General features: G+C 49.7%; 1 protein-coding gene and 1 non-coding gene across 2 annotated transcripts in view; both read left to right on the top strand.

The window, feature by feature from the left end:
* Nucleotides 1–25,678, top strand: part of LOC104999287 (nose resistant to fluoxetine protein 6-like) — a 68,299-nt gene that overhangs the window by 41,456 nt on the left and 1,165 nt on the right. Inside the window, exons 8-13 of the mRNA XM_010854827.1 lie at nucleotides 1,672–1,773; nucleotides 6,968–7,133; nucleotides 9,121–9,200; nucleotides 13,984–14,097; nucleotides 15,800–15,932; nucleotides 20,218–20,404. Coding sequence (XP_010853129.1) covers nucleotides 1,672–1,773; nucleotides 6,968–7,133; nucleotides 9,121–9,200; nucleotides 13,984–14,097; nucleotides 15,800–15,932; nucleotides 20,218–20,404 — 782 coding nt within the window. The remainder of the gene's footprint in view (nucleotides 1–1,671; nucleotides 1,774–6,967; nucleotides 7,134–9,120; nucleotides 9,201–13,983; nucleotides 14,098–15,799; nucleotides 15,933–20,217; nucleotides 20,405–25,678) is intronic.
* Nucleotides 1,149–1,221, top strand: TRNAE-UUC. Its single transcript has one exon. It is a non-coding gene; the product is annotated as a tRNA-Glu (tRNA).

Genomic DNA, 25,678 nt, shown 5'->3' with positions numbered 1-25,678 from the left:
CCATCCAGCCATCTCATCCTCTGTCATCCCCTTCTCCTCCTGCCCTCAATCCCTCCCAGCATCAGAGTCTTTTCCAATGAGTCAACTCTTCACATGAGGTGGCCAAAGTATTGGAGTTTCAGCATCAGTCCTTCCAATGAACACCCAGGACTGATCTCCTTTAGGATGGACTGGTTGGATCTCCTTGCAGTCCAAGGGACTCTCAAGAGTCTTCTCCAACACCACAGTTCAAAAGCATCGATTCTTCAGCGCTCAGCCTTCTTCACAGTCCAACTCTCACATCCATACCTGACTACTGGAAAAACCATAGCCTTGACTAGATGGACTTTTGTTGGCAAAGTAATGTCTCTGCTTTTGAATATGTTATCTAGGTTGGTCATAACTTTCCTTCCAAGGAGTAAGTGTCTTTTAATTTCATGGCTGCAATCTGTCTTAGGTATTCCTTTGGAAAAGGTGTATGGATTCATTACATATTCTAATGTATTGTCTATAGATTATAAGATAAAACATGTATCTGCTGATACTTTTTAAGTTGACCTGTCTTTATACTTAGAAATGTCTCTTAATAGTAGGCTTCCCTGGTGGCTCAGATGGTAAAGACTCTCCTGCAATACAGGATCCCTGGGTCAGGAAGATCCCCTGGAGAAGGAAATGGCAGCCCACTCCAGTATTCTTGCCTGGAGAATTCCATGGACAGAGGAACCTGGTGGGCTACAGTCCATGGGGTTGCAAAGAGTCAAGCATGGCTGAGCAACGATGATGCACATGTTGTTACTAAGTCATGTCCAACTCTTTGCGATCCCATGGACTACAGCACACCAGGCTTCCCTGTCCTTCACCATCTCCCAGAGCTTGCTCAAATTCACGTCCATTGAGTCAGTGATGCCATCCAATCATCTCATCCTCTCTCGTCCCCTTCTCCTTTTGCTGTCCATCTTTCCCAGGATCAGGGTCTTTTCCAATGAGTTGGCTCTTCGCCAAAGTATTGCAGCTTCAGCTTCAGCATCAGTCCTTCCAAAGAATATTCAGGGTTGATTTTCTTGGTGTTGGAGAAGACTCCTGAGAGTTCCTTGGACTGCATGGAGATCAATAGTCCATCCTAAAGGAAACCTAGAGGCTCATCGCTATAAATGTTAAAAGGCAGAAATTCCCTGGTGGTTCAGTGGTTAGGACTCTGCACTTTCACTGCTGAGAGCCTGGGTTCAATCCCTGGCCTGGGAACTCAGATTGCATGCACACCTGAAAAAAAAAGAAAAGAAAAGAAAAAGAAAAAAAAAAAACAGAATAAGCGTCAAAAGCATGGGAAACTCAAAAGGTACAAACTTCCAGTTATAAAACCAGTATGTACTAGGAATGGAATGTACCACATGATAAATATAACGCTGATGTTTGTTAGGTAAGAAAGTGCTTAAGAGAGTAAATCCTAAGAGTTCTTGTCACAGGCTGCTCCGTCGGCCTGGCTCCTGTAGTGAGGAAGATGCTGAGCTCAAGGTGCCTGGCCGTGGACACATACCACGAGCAAGGAGAAAGCTATTACTGTTTTTAGTCTTAAAGATGTTTTGTTACTGCAGCGTCACTTAGTCTGTCCTGATAGAGACAACCAAATTGATCAACCTGTGAACTGCATCACTGATCAGTCATTCCTGTGATCTACTCTTCTCTTCCTCTCAGTGGCTGGTTAAGTGCAAGATCATTTTTAAAGATGCGTCAGAATTCAGACAAAGGAATAACCCCTAGCGTCATACTCAGATACTTTTTCAGTCGCCTTATAAGGTAGGTTATTCATATAATCTTTCAATTCTGTATTGCTGCGTAATCATTTATTATTTTTAGTCTTTAACCCTCCTTTGAAAGAATTTTCAAAGAAAAAATAAACTGAAAGAAAAATAGTTTTCTTTCATTTAAACCATGTTTAAATGTGGTTGCTCTTTCTGGTTTAATGGCTTTGACAGTGGAAGATATCAGTACTCATGGTATTTTTCCTAATAAAACTTGAACTGTATTAAACCAACAAAAACCTCATTTCTAAAGCTAATGGACAGCAGGTTTCAATGAATATACAGTCAGAGTCCCATGAAATCTATGTTCAACAGAATTTGTATGGCTCCTGTAAATTAGTAGTAATTGGAGCCTGTAATAAGGATTAATGGTAATAATAAACAAAGAATAAGATACAATCAGGAAAGGGGCTGGTGGAAGCTTGGGATGATGGTTGTTCTGATAAGAAGGCAGAAAGGATGGTAGTATTCTTTATGAATGCGTGGTTGGTTGGATCAGAATGGAATACAATACTGGGACAGAATATGGAGCCAGTGCGATAGCAGAGTGGCAGTGATGTAATGAGACAGTAGACGTGTAGGGAGAAAAAGAAACGTCTACCTATGTAACCCACCATTTAAAAGTGTATACACTTTTAAAATCATGGTTTGTGGCTAAGCTGGAGCCCAGTTCCCATTACTTAGGGTCCATGGCTCTGTTGTTACACTGCACCATCACAAAATAGCAGGGGAGTGTTGAAACAATCTTCTGGGCCCGTCAAACAGACTGCGTAAGATCTGACTCCAGTCTGCCTGGGCGTGCCTTCTGATTCAGTCATTTACAGCTGTGTGGCCTTGAGTAAGCGTCTCAGTGTTTCTGTGCTTGAGTTTATTCATCTTAAAAATGAGCAGAATCATGGCTCTCACTTTGTTGGACTCTTGAGAGAATCAGAACAGATAACGCAGGCAAAGAATTTAGAACAATGTGACAGGTAGTATGCCCTCAGTAAATATAAGCTATCATTATTACTGTTGTTATTTTTACTTTTTAACTTCTGTGGTTAATAGTTTAAGAATGAGTCTAAGCTAAGAAATAGAACTTTATTGCCTTTGTGGTTTCTTCCAAGCTCCATTAAATCTAGTCCTCGCCCTGAAGGCTTGACAGAATACTTTTTCTTGCAATATCTTTTGGGGACGAGCACTGGGTGAAGCAGCCAGTCTTGCCCTGTGTTCTTCTGGAGGAAAGGGCCTGGCATTCAGGCCCAGCGTTCTCAGTGATAAGTGCTCAGGCGGGTTGTTAGGGGTTGGGGTGTGGGATCCAGTGGCCTGGTGGGTGCTGCCTGGGAAACCCTTCAGAAGAACAGCCCCAGAGCTGGGGGGTGAAGACTCAGACGTGTTTTCCTGGACAGATAAAGCAGTCGTTGGGGCCGAGAGCCCAGAGTGGAGGAAGGTGCAGTGGTGAAGCCTCATGGGGCAAGATGCTGGCGAGGGTCCCAGGGGTGACGTGTTGTGGGATGTGCCCTGGCCATGGGCAGTGAGGATATGGAGAGGGTGCCAACCGTGGACAGGCAGACTTTCCAGCTCAAGTGACGTGGAGGATGGGGAGGACATTCTTGAGATGGGGAGCTCTGGGAGAGTGCCAGCTGGGAGCCAGGAAGAGAAAAAATGAGTCCAAGCTGGGACAGAACTTCGTTGCGGTATGGGGGCAAGGGCAGGAAAGGCAGACCAAGTGGGGCCTTCTGCAAGTTTCAGAAAATGTGAAAGCCCAGCTTCTAGGGGTGAAACCTTACAGGTATCTCACAGGAAACAAGGAGAGAAGAGGCTCCAGACCCCTAAAACTGTGGGATTGTTCCAAGTTGGAGCCACTAGTTAAAAATTAGCTTACTAGTAGGACTTCCCCGTTGGTCCAGTGGTTAAGAATCCGCCTTCCAAATACAGGGGGCCCGGGTTCGACCCTTGGTTGAGGAACTAAGACCCTACAAGCCTTGGGGCTTGTGGTGGATTTATTTTGATATTTGGCAAAACTAATACAATTATGTAAAGTTCAAAAATTAAATAAAATTTTAAAAAAAAGTAAACAAAAGAAATTAAAAAAAAAATTAGTTCATGGATGTGTGCACTCTGTCATGTCCAGCTCTTTGCAACCCCATGGACTGTAGCCCACCAAGCTCCTCTGTCCATCGACTTCCAGGCAAGAACACTGGAATGGGTTGCCATTTCCTCCTCCAGGGGATCTTCCCAACCAGGGATTGAACCCAAGTCTCCTGCATCTCCTGCATTGGCAAGTGGATTCTTTACCTCTGCACCACCTGGGAAGCCCCCACCCATTGGTTTAAGTTAAAAAAATTATTGATACTAATGTCTAACTGTAGCAGAAGGTTATATACTAAAAATAAAGGCACCCCTTCCAGTCTCATCTCCCACAGGACGGCTTTGGTAACAGCTTCTTATGAATTAATTCTTGCAGGGACTTTCCATGTATTTATATATTCTTTTCCCCACCCACAAATAGAACTATACTTAATACTGCATTATTTTGCACATAGCTTTTTAAACTTAATGATTTGGCATCTTTCTCTAACTTCCTTTTGGAAGGACTCACCTCACTGATTTTAAGGTTGCCGGGATGGCGCCGTGTGGGTGGACCATCATCATGTATTTAACTGCTCTCCATGAATGGGCATGAAGGTGATTTCCAAGTTTTTTGCAGTCTTTTTAGACAGTGACACGAAGTCTGTACATTTTTGTGCAGCTGTCTGGGCACGTTTGCAGGGTAAATTCCTACGAGGTAAATTCCACCAAAATTCCACATTTGGTGCCTTGAATGTGCTGATGGACGTTTTCCAATTGACCTTCCCACCCGGCCAGCTATGAGGAGGCCGCTTCTCACACCCCCCGGCAGTGGCTAGTGTCACAGGTTTTAATCTTTGCAAACCCACTTTGACTGAATCTTCAAGTTTGGACAGACACTTGAAGGGCATGTATATTTATATGACACGTCCCACGTTTCAAACAGTTGTGTTTTTTTTTTTAACTTTTTATTTTGTATTGGGGTATGGCTGATTAACAGTGCTGGGACAGTTTCCAGTGGACAGCACAGGGACTCAGCCATGCATGTCCATGTGTCCACTCTCCCCGACTCCCCCATCCAGGCTGCCACGTAACAGTGAGCGGAGTTCCCTGTGCTCTGCAGGGGGTCCTTGTTGGTGATCCACTTTAAGATTTTTTTTTTATATATTTATTTATTTGGCTGCATCAAGTCTTAATCCCACAGTGAGGTCCGCGGGCTTGGTTGTCCTGAGGCACGTGGAATCTTCCCAGACCAGGGATCGAGCCCACATCCCCTGCACTGCAAGGTGGATTCCTTACCTCTGGGTCACCAGAGAAGTGCTGGTTATCCATTTTAAATATAGCCTTGTGTACCTGTCCTTCTCAAACTCCCTGACTCTCCCTTCCCCCCGGCAACCATAACTCCATTCTCCGACTCCAGTTTTCTTAGTGATCTCTTGATTCTCAGAAAATCTGAGGAGGCGGGAGTCCTCCTTCTCCTTAGAGGAAGCTAAGGAACTGTCAGCCCCCTTTTCCGCAGGAGAGGAAAGGGAGGAGTGACCCGATTTTCTCAGTGTGAAAAATTTAGACAAAACTAGAACTCACGTCTCTGTGTTCTTTCCCCTGTAACCCCTCAGGCGTGGCCCCCCAGTAGCCTCCGCTCCCCCTGCCGGCCCAGCCACGAGCCTGCCTGAGGCGGAATGCCACCTCTACCCAAGTCCCTCTGGAGGGTGTCTGACCCGGACTCCGGTTCAGAGGGGAGCTGGGGCTGACTGGTTCTCCCGGGGAGATGGAGGTGACAGATGGTGGGGGGAGGCCGGGCAGGGGTGCGAGCCCAAGCCCGAGGGAGCATCCGCACAGCAGCACGGTCCCACATCCGCACAGCAGCGCGGTCAGACGGCTGACTGGGCAGGACCCAGGACCTGGCCAGGGCTCTGCGGCTGCAGCCTGAGCTGGTCCAGGAAGGTGCATCCTGGCAGAGTTGGCGCCCATGCCCTCAGACTCTGATCAGCAACCTCAGGCCTGCTCCCAGATACCCACCACCCTCCTGCCCTCCTGATGCTCTCTAGGAAGGAGGTCATCTTTGTGGGATGCAGACCAGAGGCGGGGTGCTGACCCCCCCCTCTGCTGGGGCTGCTCCTCTAGCTGCCCTGCCCTCCCCCATCCGTCACCCCACACCGCAGGCCCTGAAGCCCCCTCCGAGATGTTTAGAGATGCTTCTGGGCCATAGGCTCTCTGCCCTTGTACTGCCCTGGATTTTCAAATATATTCTTTAAAAAAAGAGGGCTCTGCTGGGGGCCACCCAGAAGCCACACCCGCATTGCATGTGCCTTCCGTGTTGTCCATAAGCCACCCCCCCCCCCGCCCCAGAGACGGGCAGACCAGTGAGACAGGCTGCAAATCTCCAATACACAGGCTTCTGAAAGAAAAGAGTGACAAAATAGCTCAATAGTTTTTCATATTGGCTATCTGTTGAAATGACAATATTTTGAATGTATTGACCAAATGAAGTATAGTATTAAAACTAATTGTACTGTTGACTTTTTAAAATGCGGCCGCTGGAATGTGCTAACGGAACAGCTGATGTGGCTGGGATTATTACATTTTATTGAACAGCCCCAGTCTAGACACCAAGTGTCCTCTTCATCAGCTTGTAGCTGCCGCACACCCTGCTTGGAAGGAGGTGGTGTGTGAGGGAAGGAAGGAGGAAATGAAGTGAGGCAGGAAGGGAGGATAAGAGGGGGTATGGAGAGCTATGTTCATCTAGGGAGGCCCCTGAAAGGAACAGGTAACAGTGACAGATCTCAGTACTGACATATGGTTGGACCATCTTGGGTAAGGGACTCAAACGTCTCTGAGCTCTAATTTGCTCATCAGTAAAATTGACATCATAGTTACTGGACAGGTTTAGAAAGTTCCTAGCAGAGTGGCTTACACATAGGACTTGCTCCATGAAGAACAGTATTTTTGCATCAGTAGCACCTAGGCCGCTTTGAACCCACGAATGAATGGAAGGTTTGAGGGGTGAGTGAGGACGTGGTCCCTCCCCCAGGACAGTCTATTTTTGAGCGTCTTATCCACCATCACTATGTGACCCCCACCCCAGGGGACCGTATGGAACCCCCATGGAGAATCACTCGCTCCGGGCTCTCTCCCGCTAGGTTGCAGCCTCTTCACGGGTACTCCGTGTGCTTGCTGGTTGGATTGTTCTCCCTTGCGCCCTGGGGGCCCGTCTGGGAGGTGCCCAAGCTTCACCTGGAGAACTGCCGGCGTGCCTGGTGGACGAACTTGCTGTTGCTAAATAACTTCCTGTCGGTCCAGGATGCGGTGAGTTCAAGTCTTCCGCGAAGGGGCGGAGGGGCGCGATCCGGCGCGCGTTCCCGGGCCAGCCCGAGTCTGATCCCGTTTCTTCTGGCGATGCTGTAGGAAGGTGGGCTGTGGGAGGGAGGCTCGCCTCGGGTGTGAGGCGGGGGTTGCTGCACCAGCTCTGGCGGGGTGGGCGCTGGGAAAGCAGAGACGGAACGGGGCGGGGGCCCGGGGCCGGGCCAGCGCGCTGCCTGTCCTGGACGCAGCTGCCCCCGCCCCATCACTGTGCAGTCTGGGGCCACGCCACCCCAGCAGGAAGGACGCCTTCTTCACCTCCACCCAGAGAACCGGGATTGGGACGGAAGGAGTCACCACACCCTCCCCGTAATGAATTCTACCCCATGTCCAGCCAGATCTCACAACGTCTGTGTATATGGGTCATGCTTCCTTTCCAAGCTTGCAGCAAATGGAAGTGAACTAGTTGTAATTAAACCGCGTCAATGATTTTGCACCTACCTCGAAAGCACTGCGGAGAAGGAAATGGCAACCCACTCCAGCATTCTTGCCTAGAGAATCCCGTGGACAGAGGAGCCTGGTGGGCTGCTGTCCATAGCGTCACACAGAGTCGGAGACAACTGAAGCGGCTTAGCATGCATGCATCCGTTGGAGAAGGAAATGACAACCGACTCCAGTATTCTTGCCTGGAGAATCCCAGGGACGGCAGAGCCTGGTGGGCTGCCGTCTATGGGGTCGCACAGAGTCAGACACGACTGAAGCAACTTAGCAGCAGCAGCAGAAAGCACTGCTGAAAGGAGAATCACGAAACTGTGACTGCAGGACCGCTGACCAACCAGACGGCTGCCTTTGGTTCACAAGGGCCCGGCAGCTTCAACAGGGCTTCCGTCACTGTCTTAACTGTCTTCAGGCGGACCCCTCCATCACCCTCCGTGACAGGGGGCCCTGGAGCAGAGGCCCGGCCACCTTCCTGGGGGCAGACTGGCTGGGGTCACAGGTGGGATGAGCGAAGCTGTCACTTCTGATTAGCTTGGTCTCAGGAGTGACGGGGTGGGAGGGGAGACCGAGGCACCTCTCATCTCTGAAGCCCTTGGGAGACTTGCCCCCAGAAGTCGTCTCACCCTTAATTAGAGACACAGGGGCCACCTCGTGCCCCACAGGCACAGACAGCCCGGGATGAGGTCGCTCCGGCCAGCTGCTCTCACATCAGTCACGCGTGGGAACTCCGGGGTTTCCCGCTAATGCTCGTCTGCAGCCAGACCTCCGTTCTCAATGAGCACGGTCTATCAAATCAAAAACAGAATAAAATAAATGAACACATTCTCTCCACCTGGAGTTGGGGGGAGGGCAAGGAAGAGACAACAGGGGCCCTCCGACCCCAACCGCGCTGTGAGGGTAATTACTCCTCACACCCGTGACGCGGTGGTGGAATTCAGTCCCCACCGCTGCCCTGGGAGATTAGCTGTGATTGTTGTCTTAAACAAGAGAGAAAGCGTGTCTGAATTTCCAGGGTGTAAAATGGCAATAAGAATACCTACTCCCCTGGGATTGTTAGGGGGGTGAGTTGAGACGCTGCTGCGGCTGCTAAGTTGCTTCAGTCGTGTCCAACTCTGTGCAACCCCATAGACGGCAGCCCAGTGGACTCCTCTGTCCCTGGGATTCTCCAGGCAAGAATACTGGAGTGGGTTGCCATTTCCTTCTCCAATGCATGCATGCATGCTAAGTCGCTTCAGTCGTGTCTGGCTCTGTGCGACCCTACGGACAGCAGCCCACCAGGCTCCTCTGTCCACAGGATTCTCTAGGCAAGAATACTGGAGTGGGTTGCCATTTCCTTCTCCAGAGCTGAGATGAGGTTTGTGAAATATCTTTAACTCAAGTCCTTTCTCTTCCTGTGGAAATCGCCTTACCCGCCCCTGAGTTCCTCCTCTTGGTCCCGGGAGGCGAGCCGCTGGCCACGTGGAGGAGGGGAGTGACCTTTGCCGTCTCTTTCCAGTGCAACGGCTGGACGTGGTATCTTGCCAATGACTTTCAATTCCATCTCACCACCCCGGTGATCGTCTTCATCCACGGAAAGTGAGTCTAACTGAAACAAGTGTTTCTCCTCATCTTTCTTAAAACTCTTAGGGAGCCCCCAGTTCTGGGCAAAGCAGCTCTTACAATTTAGGACTGAGAAACTCACTTTTCAGAAGCGTGTGGACCCTGACTCCACCGCTGTTTACTTCTTCCACGTGCTTCTCTAGTCTTTTTTTTTTTTCACTTCACTGTTCTCATACACGTTTCCTCCTGAGGGTGTGGCCTGCTGCTTGTCAGGTTTAGGATCTATATGCCGTCTTCTGTGGTGGGCGCTTAGTTTGCTTCCAGTGTTTCATGATTATAAATGGATCCTCAGCACGTGTCTTGGAACACGCCCCTTTTTCCTCTTCTGTATTTATTTCCTTGGGGACCTGTTTCCTGGTGGAATTATTATGTCAAAGGCTAAGAACAATTTTGCAGTGCTTGTTACATATCGTGAAATGACTCTTCAGAAAGAGTGAGATAGTTTACAGCGTCCCAAGTAAGACATCAGTGTGCCTGCTTCTCCACCTTGGGTGCTTATCACCTTAGTTTTGTTAGTTTTGGAAAAGCCCTAAGGCCTCAATAATTCGCAGGAAACCTTAAAAGTTGTGGATTATCCACGCCTATTTTAAAAGATTTTTTATTCTTTTTTGCTCAAATACATGTTCTATTTAAGAAACACTGAAAAACATTATGCTAAAGAAAGGGAAAAAAAAAACAATCACCTTAGGCCTGTTTCCTCACTTAAGGAGAGTGATTTCACTGTCTGTATTTTGATGTTTATTCTTCGCTTCTTTTATTGTGCACAGTGTTTTTATACATGAAAGAATTCTGCATATATACTTTAGACATTTGTTCTAATAGTTTAATGACATAATCATTTTCCTATATTATTTTATTTTTCAAGTGAATATACTTTAAAAAAATTATTTTTGTTTATTTTTGGCTGTTCTGGGTATTTGTTGCTTCCTGCGCTTTCTCTAGTTGCAGAGCTCAGGCTTCTCATTTTGGTGACTTCTCTTGTCTCAGAGCAAGGGCTCTAGGCACAAACATCAGTAGTTGCCCACACAGGCCAAGCAGCTGTGGCTGGCAGACTTAGCTGTCCCGAGGCATGTGGGATCTTCTTGGACCAAGGATCGAACCCATGCCCCTGCATTGGCAGGGGGATTCTTAACCCCTGGATCACCAGGGAAGTCCCTTAAGTAAACAGACTTTCAATGTCTGTATAATATTTCATATTTGTGAATGAACTGTAGTTTACCTATACCTTCCTCTAGTGTTAAATAGATTATTTCCAATTTTGTGCTTTTATCAATAACAGTCTCAGAAACATCTTTGTAGTTACCATTTGTCTCCAACTCTGATATTTCTAGAATGCAGGTTCTTAAGAAGAGTTTCAGAGTCAAAGGGCATGAGTGTCTTTGGAGATCTTGAAGTATAATGACAGAAGGCTTGCCTTAAAGGTTGTAGCAATATTCAGTCCTCTAGTCATCTAATTATACTATTGCCAATATGGACTATTAACGAGATCTATATCTTGCTTTTTAAAAATTATTATTTTAAGATATATAAGAAAACATTGATTTTTCACATCTAATTTGTAAGTCTTTGATTACTGGGCATGGAGCTGAACTCCAAATATGTGTTGACTAGCTCTGCTAAGAGTCGGACATGACTGAGCGACTTCACTTTCACTTTTCACTTTCATGCATTGGAGGAGGAAATGGCAATCCACTCCAGTGTTCTTGCCTGGAGAATCCCAGGGGCGGCCTGGTGGGCTGCTATCTATGGGACAGCACAGAGTTGGACACGACTGAAGCGACTTAGCAGCAGCAGCAGCAGCTCTGTTTTGTGGTTACCTGTTAATGCTCTTTGCAAGGGGACATGTAAATCACAGGCTGACCTGTGGTGTTGCCTACTCCAGTGCTATGCAAACAGTCAAGCATCTTAGGCAAGGAAAATGCATCCTAATTTTAATTTAATCTAAGAATGGAAAAATTTTTTAAAAGGCAGATCTATTTTTTTACATGCATATCTGAAGCACATTAAGTTTTCTAACTGCAAATGTAAGAGATTTTGGCTGACTACTTTTAAAAATATGTCCCACCCTTCCGCTAGGCACAGAGGTGGATTGCTGGTATAGAGTTTGAGTCAGAAGATGTGGGTTCAAAGCTGGGGGACTCAGCGTAAGTCGCTGGACTCTCGTCATTTTTCACATCTGTGAGATGGAGATGACACACTTCACCTCAGGGTTGGAAGAGACAGCGAGATCGTACCCATGGGAACCAGCACCTGCCCTCCGTGAAGGGCTGCTGCAGGCACCTGGAGGGCAGGTGGGCGGCTCGCCAGCCCTGGAGCCTTGGCCAAGGAGGACGGGCAAGCCTCTACCGGCTCCCTCGGAGGCGCCCTGGCAGTAGGATGCCCTGACTGCTGGCATTTAGGGTGTTTAGTGAAGGAAGCGCTGGTTTCTTCCAAGGCCTCTCTTCTTGGCTTATAGACGGCCGTGCCTCCTCACGTGGTCTTCCCTCTGGGCTCTCTGTGTCCTAATCTCTTCTTCTTATAAAGACACGAGTCCCACTGGATTAAGATGCACCCCAATGACTGACCTCATTTCACCTTAATTATCTCTCTAATGACTCTATCTCCAAACGGAGCCACACTCTGAGGTCGTGGAGGTTAGAATTGGCAGGGCTGGGGGACAGGATCCAGCCCACAGCAGTCTGTCCTAGGAAGCTTTTAGTAGTCTTTGCAGCTGTGATGGCCAGCGGGGATGTGTCTGACTCCTGAGTAGAGGCGGCACGGCTTGGGCTCCAGTTCCCCAGGGAGTGAGACAATATTTACTCGAGTGCATGTGGGTTTTTATTGGATGGCCTGACCGGATGGTTTGCCAGCCGCCCACCCACCGAAGACGATGAGTTCTCAGCACCTCTGCCCTCTAGGCCTGCTGGGAACCTGCTTGAGTGTCCCTGTGACCGAGACAGCCTTGCCCCAGGGTCAGCATCTTTCTGAGGGGCCGTCATGGGAGGAGGGTCTCAGTTCCTCACCTGGAAACCGGCGGCGCCCAAGCCTGTGACTGTGCTACTTCGTTTAGCCTCTAAATGGAAGGAGGTATAAAAGGTAGGGCTTTTTCCCCTTGGGGAACACACTCGTGTAGAATTCTAGTAATTCAAGGAGGATGGAACTGGAGGGTCTGCAAAAGGCACAATGAACTGGGACTTCCTGGTGGCCAGTGGTTAAGAACCTGCCCGTTCACTGCAGGTAGTGTGGGTTCGATCCCCAGTCAGGGAACTGAGATCCCGCACGCTTCCTGGGGGTGGTGGTGGTTGTTTAGTCGCAAAGTCGTGTCCTTTGGTGACCCCATAGACTGTAGCCCCACCAGGCTCCTCTGTCCATGGGATTTCCCAGGCAAGAGTACTGGTGTGGGTTGCCATTTCCTTCTCCAGGGGATCTTCCCTCTCAGAGATCAAACTCACATCTCCTGCATTGGCAGACGGGTTCTTTACCACCGAGCCATGGTTCAGCAAAAAAGATAAGACGTGGTAAATATATAGCCTGGTTACCATACCTGCACTGCCCTGACCCATGCGTGGCAGGCATTACTAGTCAATTACTGCACCACTGAGCTAAGATGCCTCTTCCACTCCTGAGCACAAACTGAACTAGAACTGGCACTCTAAACGATGATTTACTCCCTAAATCACTATGGTGTGAAGCCAATGGCATCTCCTCTCTTCCTCACGAAGAACCATGGCAACTTCAGCACTGGACTAGGACTGCCAAAGGCAGGGTTGTGCCCGGGTGGTCTGGCATCCGTGTTGAGCATTTCTTCCACTGCAGACCCTCCTGGTCCTAACCCTCCTGATTCCCAGTAGATGCAACCAGATACTGTCTCACTCTGAGCCTCTGTCCCTACACCTCATTTCCTGCCTCAGAACCGAACCCTCTCGGCCTATATACAGAGTCCCAAATTTTGGAGGAATTAATTTTTGTGGGGCCACCTTTGACCCAAGGGGGCTAGAAGACGGTAGGAAAATGCTTCTTTCTTTCACCCCCTTAGGACAGTTTTGAGGTGCATTTCAGAAGGCTCCACAGAATGTTCTGGAAGAACTGAGCATTGACCACCGTGATAGTGCCTTGCATTGGCCTTCCTTGTTCCCCTGTTCCACCCCTGCTCTCATTCTTGCCTCCGCACGAACCACCTGAACCCTGACACTGGTCAGATTTGCATTTGGGTTGGGGGGAGGATCCCCGGGTCCCCCTGTTACTCTGTCCCCCTCTGCTGTGTCTCACCTGTGCATGCCAATCATCTCGCTCCTGAATCAATCACCACTTCTTAATTTTTATTATTATTATTTTTATTTTTTAGTTTTCTTTTTTGTCGCACCTAGCGGCATGTGGGATCTTACTTCCCCGACCAGGGATGGAACCTGTGCCCGCTGCAGTGGAAGCACGGAGTCTTAACCAGTGGACCTCCAGGGAAGTCCCTCCTCTTCAGTCCCTTTAGTGCTTCATGGGTGGCAAGGGACTTTCCCAAGCACGGTCTCGTCACAGTAAATTTCAGCAGGAAGATGAAGCTATTCTAAGGCAAGGATTTCACTGCCCAGTATTGGGCTGCTAATAAGTGCTCAAGACTGAAGTCTAACTCATGCTTTTTAACTCCAGCCCAGCTCTGGACACACTTGGCCCCAAACCCAGCCTCTCTCAAAGGCAGGCTGGCAGGAAGCACCTCTGGTTGCCAAGTCTGCCAGCCCTCAGTAGCCCCAGAGTGAGAAGGAACATGAACGTGCTCTCTTCTTTGCAGAAGTCAGCGTGCCCTTGTCCTGCTCGGGGCCATGCTGCTCGTGGCATCTTGCACCGCCTCTGCTCTGCTCACACTGGCTTACAACCTTCCCGTGGTAGCTCCGTCAGAAGCCAGGTAACCGCCGCACTTCCCAGCCCGCCAGCTGTGTCCCTCGCCTCCCCTCAGGATGGCCAGGACCTCCCAGGCAGGGCTGCTGAACAGATGCCAGGCTCTTAGCCCTGTGCACGTTGGCTCCTGCGGAAATGTGGGCGGGAACTGTTCGGCCTGGATAGGAAAGTTCATTGCGTGTTTGTTTCCAAACCTCTGACTCTTTGAGCTGGCACTGGGGATCTGCTCTGAACACAGGGAGCTCTCTCTCGCCCACTGAAACGCTTCTGGGAGGAAGGGGGTGCCCCCACGTGGCTGTATGGCGTTTCTCCTCCAGTGGCGAACTGCTGCTTGAAAGCTCTATTGTGGGATGGAGAGACAGAATTTTAACGAAGTTGGGGTTGCCCCTTCAAGGTCACACACCTAGTGAGTGGCACAGGTGTGAGCTGAACCCAGGACCTTACCCACTGCGCGAGTTTGCCTTTCCAATGGAGTATGTGTAGCAGTTCTTTCTCGGTACCAGTTGAGTGTTCTGCAGGAAAAACCAGTGAGATTTCCTGCTCATTTGTTCTCCGTGCAGCAGTCAGGCAGATGCAGATGGAAACCGGATGCTGGCAGTCATCCACTCAACCCTTCCATTGTTCTCAGGGCAGAATCCCTGCCTGGCGTCATCTGTCTCTCCCCCACCCGCTGACTCTGGACAGGTCTCAGCAGCCTCCTTCCCTCCACACACCCAACAGGCTCCCTCCTCAGGGCCCGAGACCTTGCTCTTCGCTCACACGAAAACGCTGTTCCTCTAGAATCCAGATCTGGGCAATGCGAGCTCCTTCACTCCCTGCAGGTGTCAGTACGTATGTCACCTTCTCAGAGCAGCCTTCACTGACCTCCCAGGGTGAACTAGCCCAGAACTGTGCATGGCACAGAAGTGCTCAAGGGACTGACTTCCCTGGCAGTCCAGTGGTTGGGACTCCATGCTTCCATTGCAGGGGACAAGGGTTCGATCCCTGGTCGGGGAACTCAGAGCCCACGTGCCACACAGCATGGCCAAAAAGAAAAAAAAAAAAGTGCCCAAAATACATTGTTAGTGGAACAGATGAGTGGATGAGTGACTGAGCACACCCCAGGCATTTAGACCAGAGAGGCACCATGCCCTTCCGATCAGCTTCTGTGCGCGCAGCCGGGTGGCTGAGAAGGAGGCTGGCTCCTGCTTTGCCTGTGGTTCTCAACCCCAGACACAAATGAGAGTCACCTGTGGGTTGGGGGCGGTGGGGTGGGGGTGGGCATTGACATCTCACCGATGCTTCCAGCAAGCACCGCCCTGGGCCAACTGAATGCGAATCTCCAGGGCTGGGGCCCAAGCCACCCAATTTTGTGAGAGCTTCCGTGAAGAGGTTCACGTCTTTCAGAAGAGGTTCACTTCTGGGAACCACGTTTTTAGAGCTATCCTGACATGCCAGCCACTGGAAACAGCTATTTTAAAAGAACGCTGTCATCACATTTCCTTGGGTCCCAGGTTGGAGGGGCCCAAGGGAGTTTGGAATTTCAGAAACCAGCCGTGGCCCAAGGCAGGATCGTGAGGGTACTCTCTGCGGACCATCACCGAAGAAGTGAACTCCTGTACTCCCGGTGTTTTTGGCTTTGCTGATTGCCCCAGTGAACGTCTGAGAGATTCCTTTATCCATGTCCAGATCAAATGTAACCTTTGGCCTCATGTCCTTGTGTTTTTCAGTGAAGAGGCAGCCGGACTGTATTTCCTGGAGTACTACACGAAGCCCTACTGCCGATATGGGCCGTTCCTCGTGGGCCTCTTACTGAGCGTTTTCCTGCACCCAAACCACCAGGCAAACGTTCTCAGAACCAAGGTACGTGGCTTCCCCGCACTGCGCTGCAGGAACGGCTCTTGATGCCAGAGAATAGGAAGAGCCTTGTCTTCTTCCCTGATTCTCTGCTTTCCTCACTGAGCTCCCCTCAGAAAGCTCCAGACCCAGCACCCAGCCGGGTGCCACCCCTTGGAGCCTTGGTACAGGCCCAGAGAAGCCTCTGACGTGGGAAAACACACCCGGTGACGTGGCAGTGGCAAGCCCCTCTTCTGGAAGGTCATGGTGACGTAGGCTGGATTTTCTTTAATAGCAAAAGCTCTTTGGCTTCTAGAAATAAGATTCTTGGTCAGATTTGATGGTTCCGTCTGCGAATCAGGTTGTGCGGTACTTAGAAAGCTGTTGCTTTACCTTCCAGATGGGGTTACTTCCCTGTGGGTAATCATTCTGGTTCACCATCAAAGGTCAGAGGTCAAGCCAGAAATCTGGTTCCTCTTGGATGCCTCCTGCCTGCCACCTGCCCTCCCCGGCCGGTCACCCACCCCGGGGCTGTTTCTCCTACTGTCCTCTCGTGGCCTTTGCCCCTCACCTTGTTCAAGCCCGTCTCATCTCTTAGCTGGACTTCTTTACTAGTTTTCTTGCCTCAGTCTGATCTCAAATCCACCCTCAGGGCAATCTATCTAAAGTACTACCTTAGCCTCAGTTCAGTTCAGCCACTCAGTCGTGTCTGACTCTTTGTGACCCCATGGACCGCAGCACGCCAGGCCTCCCTGTCCATCACCAAGTCCCAGAGTTTACCTAAACTCATGTCCATCGAGTCAGTGATGCCATCCAACCATCTCATCCTCTGTCGTCCCCTTCTCCTCCTGCCTTCAACCTTTCCCAGCATCAGGGTCTTTTCACATGAGTCAGTTCTTCACATCAGGTGGCCAAAGTATTGGAGTTTCAGCTTCAACATCAGTCCTTCCAATGAATATTCAGGACTGATTTCCTTTAGGATGAACTGGTTGTATTTCCTTGCAGTCCAAGGGACTCTCAAGAGTCTTCTCCAACACCACAGTTCAAAAGCATCAATTCTTCGGCACTCAGCTTTCTTTATAATCCAGCTCTCACATCCGTACATGACTACTGGAAAAACCATAGCTTTGACTAGATGGACCTTTGTTGGCAAAGTGATGTCTCTGCTTTTTAATATGCTATCTAGGTTGGTCATAACTTTTCTTCCAAGGAGTAAGTAAGTAATTTCATGGCTGCAGTCACCATCTGCAGTGATTTTGGAGCCCCCCAAAATAAAGTCTGACACTGTTTCCACTGTTTCCCCATCTATTTGCCATAAAGTGATGGGGCTGGATGCCATGATCTTAGTTTTCTGAATGTTGAGCTTTAAGCCAACTTTTTCACTCTCCTCTTTCACTTTCATCAAGAGGCTCTTTAGTTCTTCTTCACTTTCTGCATAAGGGTGGTGTCATCTGCATATCTGAAGTTCTTCATATTTCTCCCAGCAATCTTGATTCCAGCTTGTGCTTCATCCAGCTCAGCATTTCTCATGATGTACTCTGCATAGAAGTTAAATAAGCAGGGTGACAATATACAGCCTTGGCGTAGTCCTTTTCCTATTTGGAACCAGTCTGTTGTTCCATGTCCAGTTCTAACTGTTGCTTCCTGACCTGCATACATGTTTCTCAAGAGGCAGGTCAGGTAGTCTGGTATTCCCATCTCTTTCAGAATTTTCCACAGTTTGTGGTGATCCACACAGTCAAAGGCTTTGGCATAGTCAATAAAGCAGAAGTAGATGTTTTTCTGGAATGCTATTGCTTTTTCGATGATCCAACGGATGTTCGCAATTTGATCTCTGGTTCCTCTGCCTTTTCTAAACCCAGCTTGAACATCTGGAAGTTCATGGTTCATGTATTTCTGAAGCCTAGCTTGGAGAATTTTGAGCATTACTTTACTAGTGTGTGAGATGAGTGCAATTGTGCAGTAGTTTGAGCATTCTTTGGCATTGCCTCATGAAAAACCTATTGGTATGATTTTTGTTGATCCACAAGACCTTGAGGGCAGAACATGTTCCTATGCACCTCTGAATTTCTAGCATCTGGTTCTGCAGTCACTCAATAAATGAATGGAGGATTATTTGCTTCTCAATGAAAGAAGGGTCAAGAATTCCCTTGCACTATTTGGGGGCCGTGCTGACCCCAGATCCCCTCTGCTAGGCCCTCCTTTGGTTTGTGGAGGTCTTGTGGATGCCTCATCTAAATGTTCTAGAGATGAGGCCCTGGGCCTTGGAACGCCGTGTGTTACTCATAGCAGTAACAGGAGCTAGGGCGTCATGGGAAGCAATGGATCCACAGGGGCTACGTGACTTTTCCTATAGGCTGGAGTTACGACGCTCCCTTGAAAATGCACGATCAGGTTGTACATTCTAACAGAAGGCCATCAGGGGTGCTTTGGGACTTCTCTGTGGTCCAGTGGTCCAGCATCCACCTTGCGATGCAGGGGACATGGGTTCGATCCCTTGCGGGAAGATTCCACGTGTCTCAGAGCAACTAAGCCCAGGCACCAAGACTACCGAAGCCGCTGTGCCTTGAGCATGGGCTCCACAGGAGAAGTCCCCGCAAGGAGAAGCCCACACACAGGAGCAGCTCCTGCTCAACGCAACCAGAGAAAGCCCTCGTGCAAGAATGAAGATCCAACACACGTGCGTGTGCGTGCACACACACAGACACACACCCACAAGGTGCCTTAGTGTAGTCCAGGTTCATACGCCCGAGGAGGAAATGGGTGTGGACAGAAGGGAAACCCTACGATGAGACGGGCATTTGGGAGCCGCTGCAAGGACCAGGTCAGGACCAGGGAGTATAGCACTGGAACAAAGTCAGGCTCCGCTGGAGGAGTGGCTTAGAAGAATGAGTAGGCCAAGGGCAAACTGTAAGCCAGAAAAGAACACAGAGTCCCCGCCCGAGGCTGCCGAGGCGTGTTCCGTGTAGTAGGGGTGAGGTAAGGCAGCGTGCATTCTAAGAGCGAAAGGGACCCTAGGCTCAAAGAAGAGGCTCGAGGAGAGCTCTCGAGGAAGTTACTTCGTTTCCTGTCGCCAGAACCTAGGGCAGGAGCCTGAGACCCGAGGGAGAGCTTCTCTTTAGAGACAAGACAGTAAAGTAATAAGAAGCTGGCTCAGGTCGATGTAGATGTCACCATAGCACCTAGAGAACGGGAACAGAGAAGCAAGAGAGACCCTTGGAAGACAGGTCTGGGTCTAAAAAGATCAGTTCAGTTCAGTCTCTCAGTCGTGTCCAACTCTCTGCGACCCCGTGGACGGCAGCACACGAGGCCTCCCTGTCCATCACCAACTCCCACAGCTCACTCAAACTCATATCCATCCACTCGGTGATGCCATCCAACCATCTCATCCTCTGACGTCTCCTTCTCCTCCTGCCTTCAACCTTTCCCAGCATCAGGGTCTTTTCCAATGAGTCAGTTCTTCACATCAGGTGGCCAAAGTATTGGAGTTTCAGCTTCAGCATCAGTCCTTCCAATGAATATTCAGGACTGATGTCCTTTAGGATGGACTGGTTGGATCTCCTTTCTGTCCAAGGGACTATCAAGAGTCTTAAACCCCTGAAAAGGTCAGGTAAGGTGAAATCAAAGATCTTGAACTGAGCCCAGTAATACTGATAGAATTTAACTCACAGGGCTGTTCTGTGAGCTGGAATTCTCCCATTCCTTCCGCCATGCTGTGTCCCCAGGGATGGGCATGGCCCAGGGATGGGCTGTGTGTGGGGGGCTCTCACATTTATGGGGGCAGAACCAATCGAGGAGCCCTATTTGGTTGAGGAACAGAGTGGGAAGTTCGGAGTGGTGGGGGGGCGCGACTAGAACATTACCTTTTCTTTTTAACTGTAAAAATGATTCAAAATTCACTATAAGTTGCAAAAGTAGTAGAGACCTTGTGAATCCTCGACCCTTGTTTCTCTGTCAGTACGATCCCAACTGAGACACTGATGCTGATACAATCCGTCAGCTGCAGACCCACCAGTTATCATGTCTGTAGGTTTGTGTAACCACCACCACCACCATCAAGGCGCAGAGCTCCCTGCCACCACAAAGGTCACCCTTGTGTACGTGGTCACGCACCCCACTGGCCCCCACCCCACCCCCACCCTAACCCTTCGTAGCCACTGAGCTGAACTTTCTGTTCCAGGCCAGTCTGGGCCCTGATCGAGGTTTACCAATAGAGCCTGGAAGTGACTGATGACACAGAATGTCAGGGTAGCAGGGACGACACGCAGCGGGGCCAGGGTGGGCTGTGAGCCGTGCCTCTCCTCTCCCCCAGGGGCAGGCTCTGCTGGGCTGGGGGTGCGCCCTGTCGACCCTCCTGCTAGTGGTCGCCCTGGCCTACATGGTGGATGACGTCTCCCCGACCTCATCCGGCGCTGCGGCCGTCTACCAAGGCCTCCACCGGACCCTGTGGGCGGCGGCCGTGGGCTGGGTCCTGTTCGCGTGCCATGAAGGCTACGGAGGTAGGATGTGGCGTGGTGCTTGCACGGGGCTTGCACGCTGGTCTGTTAAGGGCGACGGTGTGAGAACATGTGTACACGGACGAGTGCTGACCGATGAGTGACTGACAGGGACTCAGAAACGCCATTTGTCTACATATCTGGGGAAACCCACCCGTATATTCTGGAGAGGGAGGTGGCAGCCCATTCCAGTATTCTTGCCTAGAAAACCCCATGGACGATTTTCCATCCTCAAATCCCAGGAGGAGCCTGGTGGGCTGTAGTCTGTGGGGTTGCAAAGAGTCGGACACGACTGAGCGACTAACACTTTCTTACTTACCCGTATTTTCTGTTTAAGATGTTTATACCAGTTTGTACATTACATGCAGGTTCTAGAAGAAAAATCGGCAGCCTCTCCCATGAAGCTAGTTTAGAAATTAAAACAGGGACTTCCTGGTGGTCCTGTGGCTAAGACTCCACACTCATAGTTCGGGGATCCCCTGGTTGGGGAACTAGATCCCACGTGCTGAAACTGTGAGCTCATATGCCACAACCGAAAGATCCTGAGTGCTGCAAGTAAGACTTAGTGCAGAAAATCAAATAAATACTTTTTTTTTTTTTAAAAAAGAAAATGCTTTGTTTAAAAAAAAAAGAAGAAGAAAGAAATTGAAAGTGAGCAGGTAAGGTAATGTCATGAGGAAGAAAATCCCAGTGCTGGGACAAGAGTACTGGCTACCCCAACCCTCGTCTCTTTTCTGATCATGTGAACTAAAGAGTTACCAACACCCCCTCAGCCCTTTGATAACGGGGACACTCTTTCTGTTGAGCCAGCCTTTCAGAGTAGAACAGAAAGAGAGCTTAAATGGAAAGAAAGGATCTTCTCTAGATTAGAAATGTCTGTTCAGGTCACCTGACTTTTTCCTCCTTTCCTCTCTGTTGGGCACAAGGTACTTGCTAGTGAGCTACTGTTAGTCGCTCAGCCATGTCCGACTCTGCGACCCCATGGACTGTGGCCCGCTAGGCTCCTCTGTCCCTGGAATTCTCTAGGCCAGAAGACTGGAGTGGGTTTCTGTTCCCTTCTCCGGGGGATCTTCCCGACCCTGGGATCAAACCCGGATCTCTGGCATTGCAGGCAGATTCTTTACTGTGAGCCGCCAGGGAAGCCCACAAGGTGCTTGAGGTGTCAGCAAATGACCAAGAAAGGCTGGCAGGGATCCCCCAGCCGAGGCTCCCCAGCTGCCTGAACACCCTGAGATGATGGAATTAGAGCCACATGGAGACACCACACATCTGGGCCCCCTGGGAAATATCAGGATGAGTTTAAAATTTGGCCCGTGAACCCAAACCCGTTAGCCTCCAATGTGGTTGGAACAACCTGATGAAGTGAACATGAGTCCTGCTTACTGAAGGCAAGCTTGTGTCAGGCTTTGCGGAGAAGTTCACCCGTGGCCCCGGGCGGCACTGGCCACACGGCTACAGGTAGGGCTATAAACAGCCCTGTCTCAGTGAGGAAAATGGAACCTGGAGATGAAGCCGGCTGTGGAGGTCACACAACTGGAAAGTGAGTCTGGGCCCAGCACGTAGCCTGAAGCCCCCTCTTCATTTCTGCATGCCAGCCCCTCTCCCCACCCAAGGTGTTTGTTCAAATTGTTCCTGCACTTTCATGCATGCAGAATGCCGAGACATCTGTCCTTTAATATTTCAGTGTTAAAAGCTTTCCCTTCTATGGAGAACGATGTTACAGGGGAATCAGGCTGTGTTCTGACTGATGTATTCACATTTACGGGTTTGGATCGCATGACCTCTATTGATGACAATGACCTGTCGACAATGAACTGTTGGCAGAGTTTCAGAAGATAAACAGCTACTCCCCTTGGCCTGGCCCAGGCCAGCTCTGATGTGCTGGAAAACATCCAGGATTCCTGTCTAATGTGACAGCCCTGTGGGTCAAGAATAATTGGCTAGATTTCTCAGGTGGCTTGCTGGTAAAGAAGAATCCACCTGCCAATGCAGAGGATGTAAGAGACGCAGGTTCAGTGCCTGGGTCAGGAAAATCCCTGGGAGAAGGAAATTCACTCCAGTGTTCTTGCCCGGGTCACCCCATGGACGGAGGAGCCTGGCGGGCTACAGTGCAAGGGGTTGCTAAGAGTTGGGAACTACTTAGCGACTAAATAACAAGTGTTTTGTTGTGTATATATATGTGTGTGTGTGTGTGTGTGTGTGTGTGTGTGTGTATAGAAGCTACATCTTCTTATCCATTCATCTATTTTTGTTTGTTTGCTTGTGAGATCTTAGTTCCCTGCCCAGGAATCAAACCTACACCTTTGGCACAGAGTCCTAACCACTGGGACCGCCAGGGAATTCCCTCCATTTATCTGTTGATAGGCACTGACATTACTTTCATATCTTGGCATGGATTTTTTTTTTTTTTTTACTGACTTAATTCTATAACTATTTTGTTTGTTCACAGGAATAGCTTGGTTCATCATTTGGGACTCACGTGGGGGCAAATGCCCCTTTTGACTATGGTTTCTACTTATTCACTTGATTGCATAAAATACTTAATTGAAAGCTCACTTTATGCCAACCATTGCTCTAGATGCTGAGGATATCACAATAAATAAGAAAAACCCCTCTCTGTAGGAGATTGCTATGGGGTAGGGGAAGCGAGAGACCAGGAGACTCTAGCAGCCTGAATAATGGTCTCCATCATTAGGTCCAAATTCCTTGGCAACTTGCAGCTGTGGTCAAGGATCTTGAGAAGGGGAGATTATTTTGGATTATTTGGGTGGGTCCTGAAAGCAATCACACGTTTCCCTATAGAGGGAGCAGAGGGAGGTTTCACGCACACACAGAGGAGCTGGTGACATGAAGATCTGGCAGAGAGAGACTTGAAAACGCTGGTGTTGATCGGAGTGCTGTGACCAGAAGCCACGGAATGTCCAGGCACCAGAGCTGGAAGAGACAAGGCATGGATTCTCCTGCAGAGCCTCCAAGGGAATGTGATCCTATCAACACCCTGATCTTGGCCAGTGATGTTGATTTTGGGCCTCTGGTCCCCAGAATGATGGGAGAACAAACTTCTGTTGTTTTAAGCCACCATGTTGGTGTAGGGTGTTACAGCAGCCATAGGAAATGAGCCCAGAGCCACATGAAGCAAATATACTCGTAGTTTATTTCAGATGCAGATAAATATGGTGAGTAAACACAAGCCAGGGGAGTTCCCTGGCCGCCCAGTTAGGACTCCATGCTTTCACTGCCAAGGATACGGGTTTAATCCCTGCTCAGGGAACTAAGATCCTGCAAGCCTTGCATCAAGACCAAAAATTAAAAAAACAAACCAGGGGCGGGAGGGTAACGGGATTAGGGGTGCGTTTGCAAATACGTGGCACCAAAGCACTCCAGGCAGATGGAACCCTAAGGCAGAGTTCTCCAGTCTGGAACATGCTGAGTGGGTGAGGAGAACAGCAAGAAGACCAGTGAGTCAGGGGTCAAGGATCCAGGCAGGAGAGAGACAGGAGTGAGGACAGAGAAGCAGGCAGGGCTCGGGTCGTGCCGGACCATCAGGGCCTCGGGAAGAACTTGGATTTTATTCTAAATGCCACGTGACATGATCTGGTTTGTGATTTTAACAGATTAGTCTAGATGTTTTCTTTTCTGTGTGTGTGTGTGTGTGTGTGTGTGTGTGGCTTGAAACAACAGAAATTGATTTTCTGGTTTTGGAGATGGCTCAGTAAGTGAAAAATCTGCCTGCGATACATGAGACACAGGAGACTCGGGTTCTATCCTGGGTTGGGAAGATCCCCTGGAGGAGGGCAAGGCAATCCACTCCAGTATTCTTGTCTGGAGAATCCCATGGACATAGGAGCCTTGCGGGCTGCAGGCCATGGGGTCACAAAGTCGGACTCGACGAGTGGCTGAGCTTGAGCACTCAGTTCTGGAGGCTAGAAATTCAAGAGCAAGGCGTGGGCAAGGTCCTTCCGGGAGCTCTGAGGGGAACCTGTCCCATCCTCTCCTGGGTCCTCGACAGCCTCGGCGCGTCGCTGTCCCATCTTCTCGTGGTCGTCTCCCCGCGTCTCCTCTCCTGGGCCCTCGACAGCCTCGGCGCGTCGCTGTCCCCATCTTCACGTGGTCGTCTCCCCGAGTCTCCTCTGTGTCTGTGCCTCCTTTTCTGTTTCAAGGACAGTCTGGATGCAGGGCCCACCCTGATCTAAGATGACCTCGCCTCTCATTCCTTACCTTATTTACATCATTTCCTTCTCCAGGGCATCTTCCCAACCCAGGGATCAAACCCAGGTCTCCTGCATTGCAGGCAGATTCTTTACCGTTTGAGCCACCAAGGAAGCCCAATTCCCAATTCTGAGGTTCCAGGTGGACACAGCTTTGGGGGGAACATCACCATTTACCCCACTGCAGAGAGCCATTGGTCTTATTCAGCGAGGGAATTTCTCTTTGTTTCTATTTTAATTCCTTTAAATTCAGTAGCCACAAGGGGTCATAGCTATCATATGGGACAGTCCAGTTGTAGAGGATACACCAGGTTGCAGAAGGTGAAGACTCTGGGCCACACGGTGTTACCACCCTTGTCCTACAGTCCAGCAGCGTGTGCGTGCCTTGAATCAGAACCCAGGCCAGCCAAGGGACTCTGCACCTTGCTCTCTACGTGGAAGGTTTCGTGCTCAGAGGTTGAAACCACACTAAGGAAATGAACTGGCTGTGCACTCAATATTGAGCATCTCTTATTATATGTCTACAATGGGGAGTTGAAGTTAGTTTTGTTTTTGGTTTTGCTTTATCTGTTTTAGTACATTCTCCAGGTGGCCATAGTGGTAAAGAAACTCCCTGCCCATGCAGGAGATGCAAGAGTTCAATCCCTGGGTCGGGAAGATCCCCTGGAGAAGGAAATGGCAACCCACTCCAGTGTTCTTGCCTGGAGAATTCCATGGACAGAGGAGCCTGGTGGGCTACAGCCCATGGGGTCTCAAAGAGTCAGACATGAATGAGGCAACTTATTGTTACTGCTAAGTCACTTCAGTCGTGTCCGACTCTGTGTGACCCCATAGATGGCAGCCCACTAGGCTCCTCTGTCCCTGGGATTCTCCAGGCAAGAACACTGGAGTGGGTTGCTATTTCCTTCTCCAATGCATGAAAGTGAAAAGTGAAAGTGAAGTCGCTCAGTCGTGCCCAACTCTTAGCGACCCCATGGACTGTAGCCTACCAGGCTGCTGCGTCCATGGGATTTTCCAGGCAAGAGTACTGGAGTGGGGTGCCATTAGCACACACTTAAAAAGAATATGA

This window comes from Bison bison, unplaced genomic scaffold (assembly GCF_000754665.1).
Source record: "Bison bison bison isolate TAMUID 2011002044 unplaced genomic scaffold, Bison_UMD1.0 scf7180017864349, whole genome shotgun sequence".
NCBI classification, from domain to species: Eukaryota; Metazoa; Chordata; class Mammalia; order Artiodactyla; family Bovidae; genus Bison; species Bison bison.
Note: the sequence above shows the minus strand (reverse complement) of the source record. Positions and strands in the feature narration are given on the sequence as shown.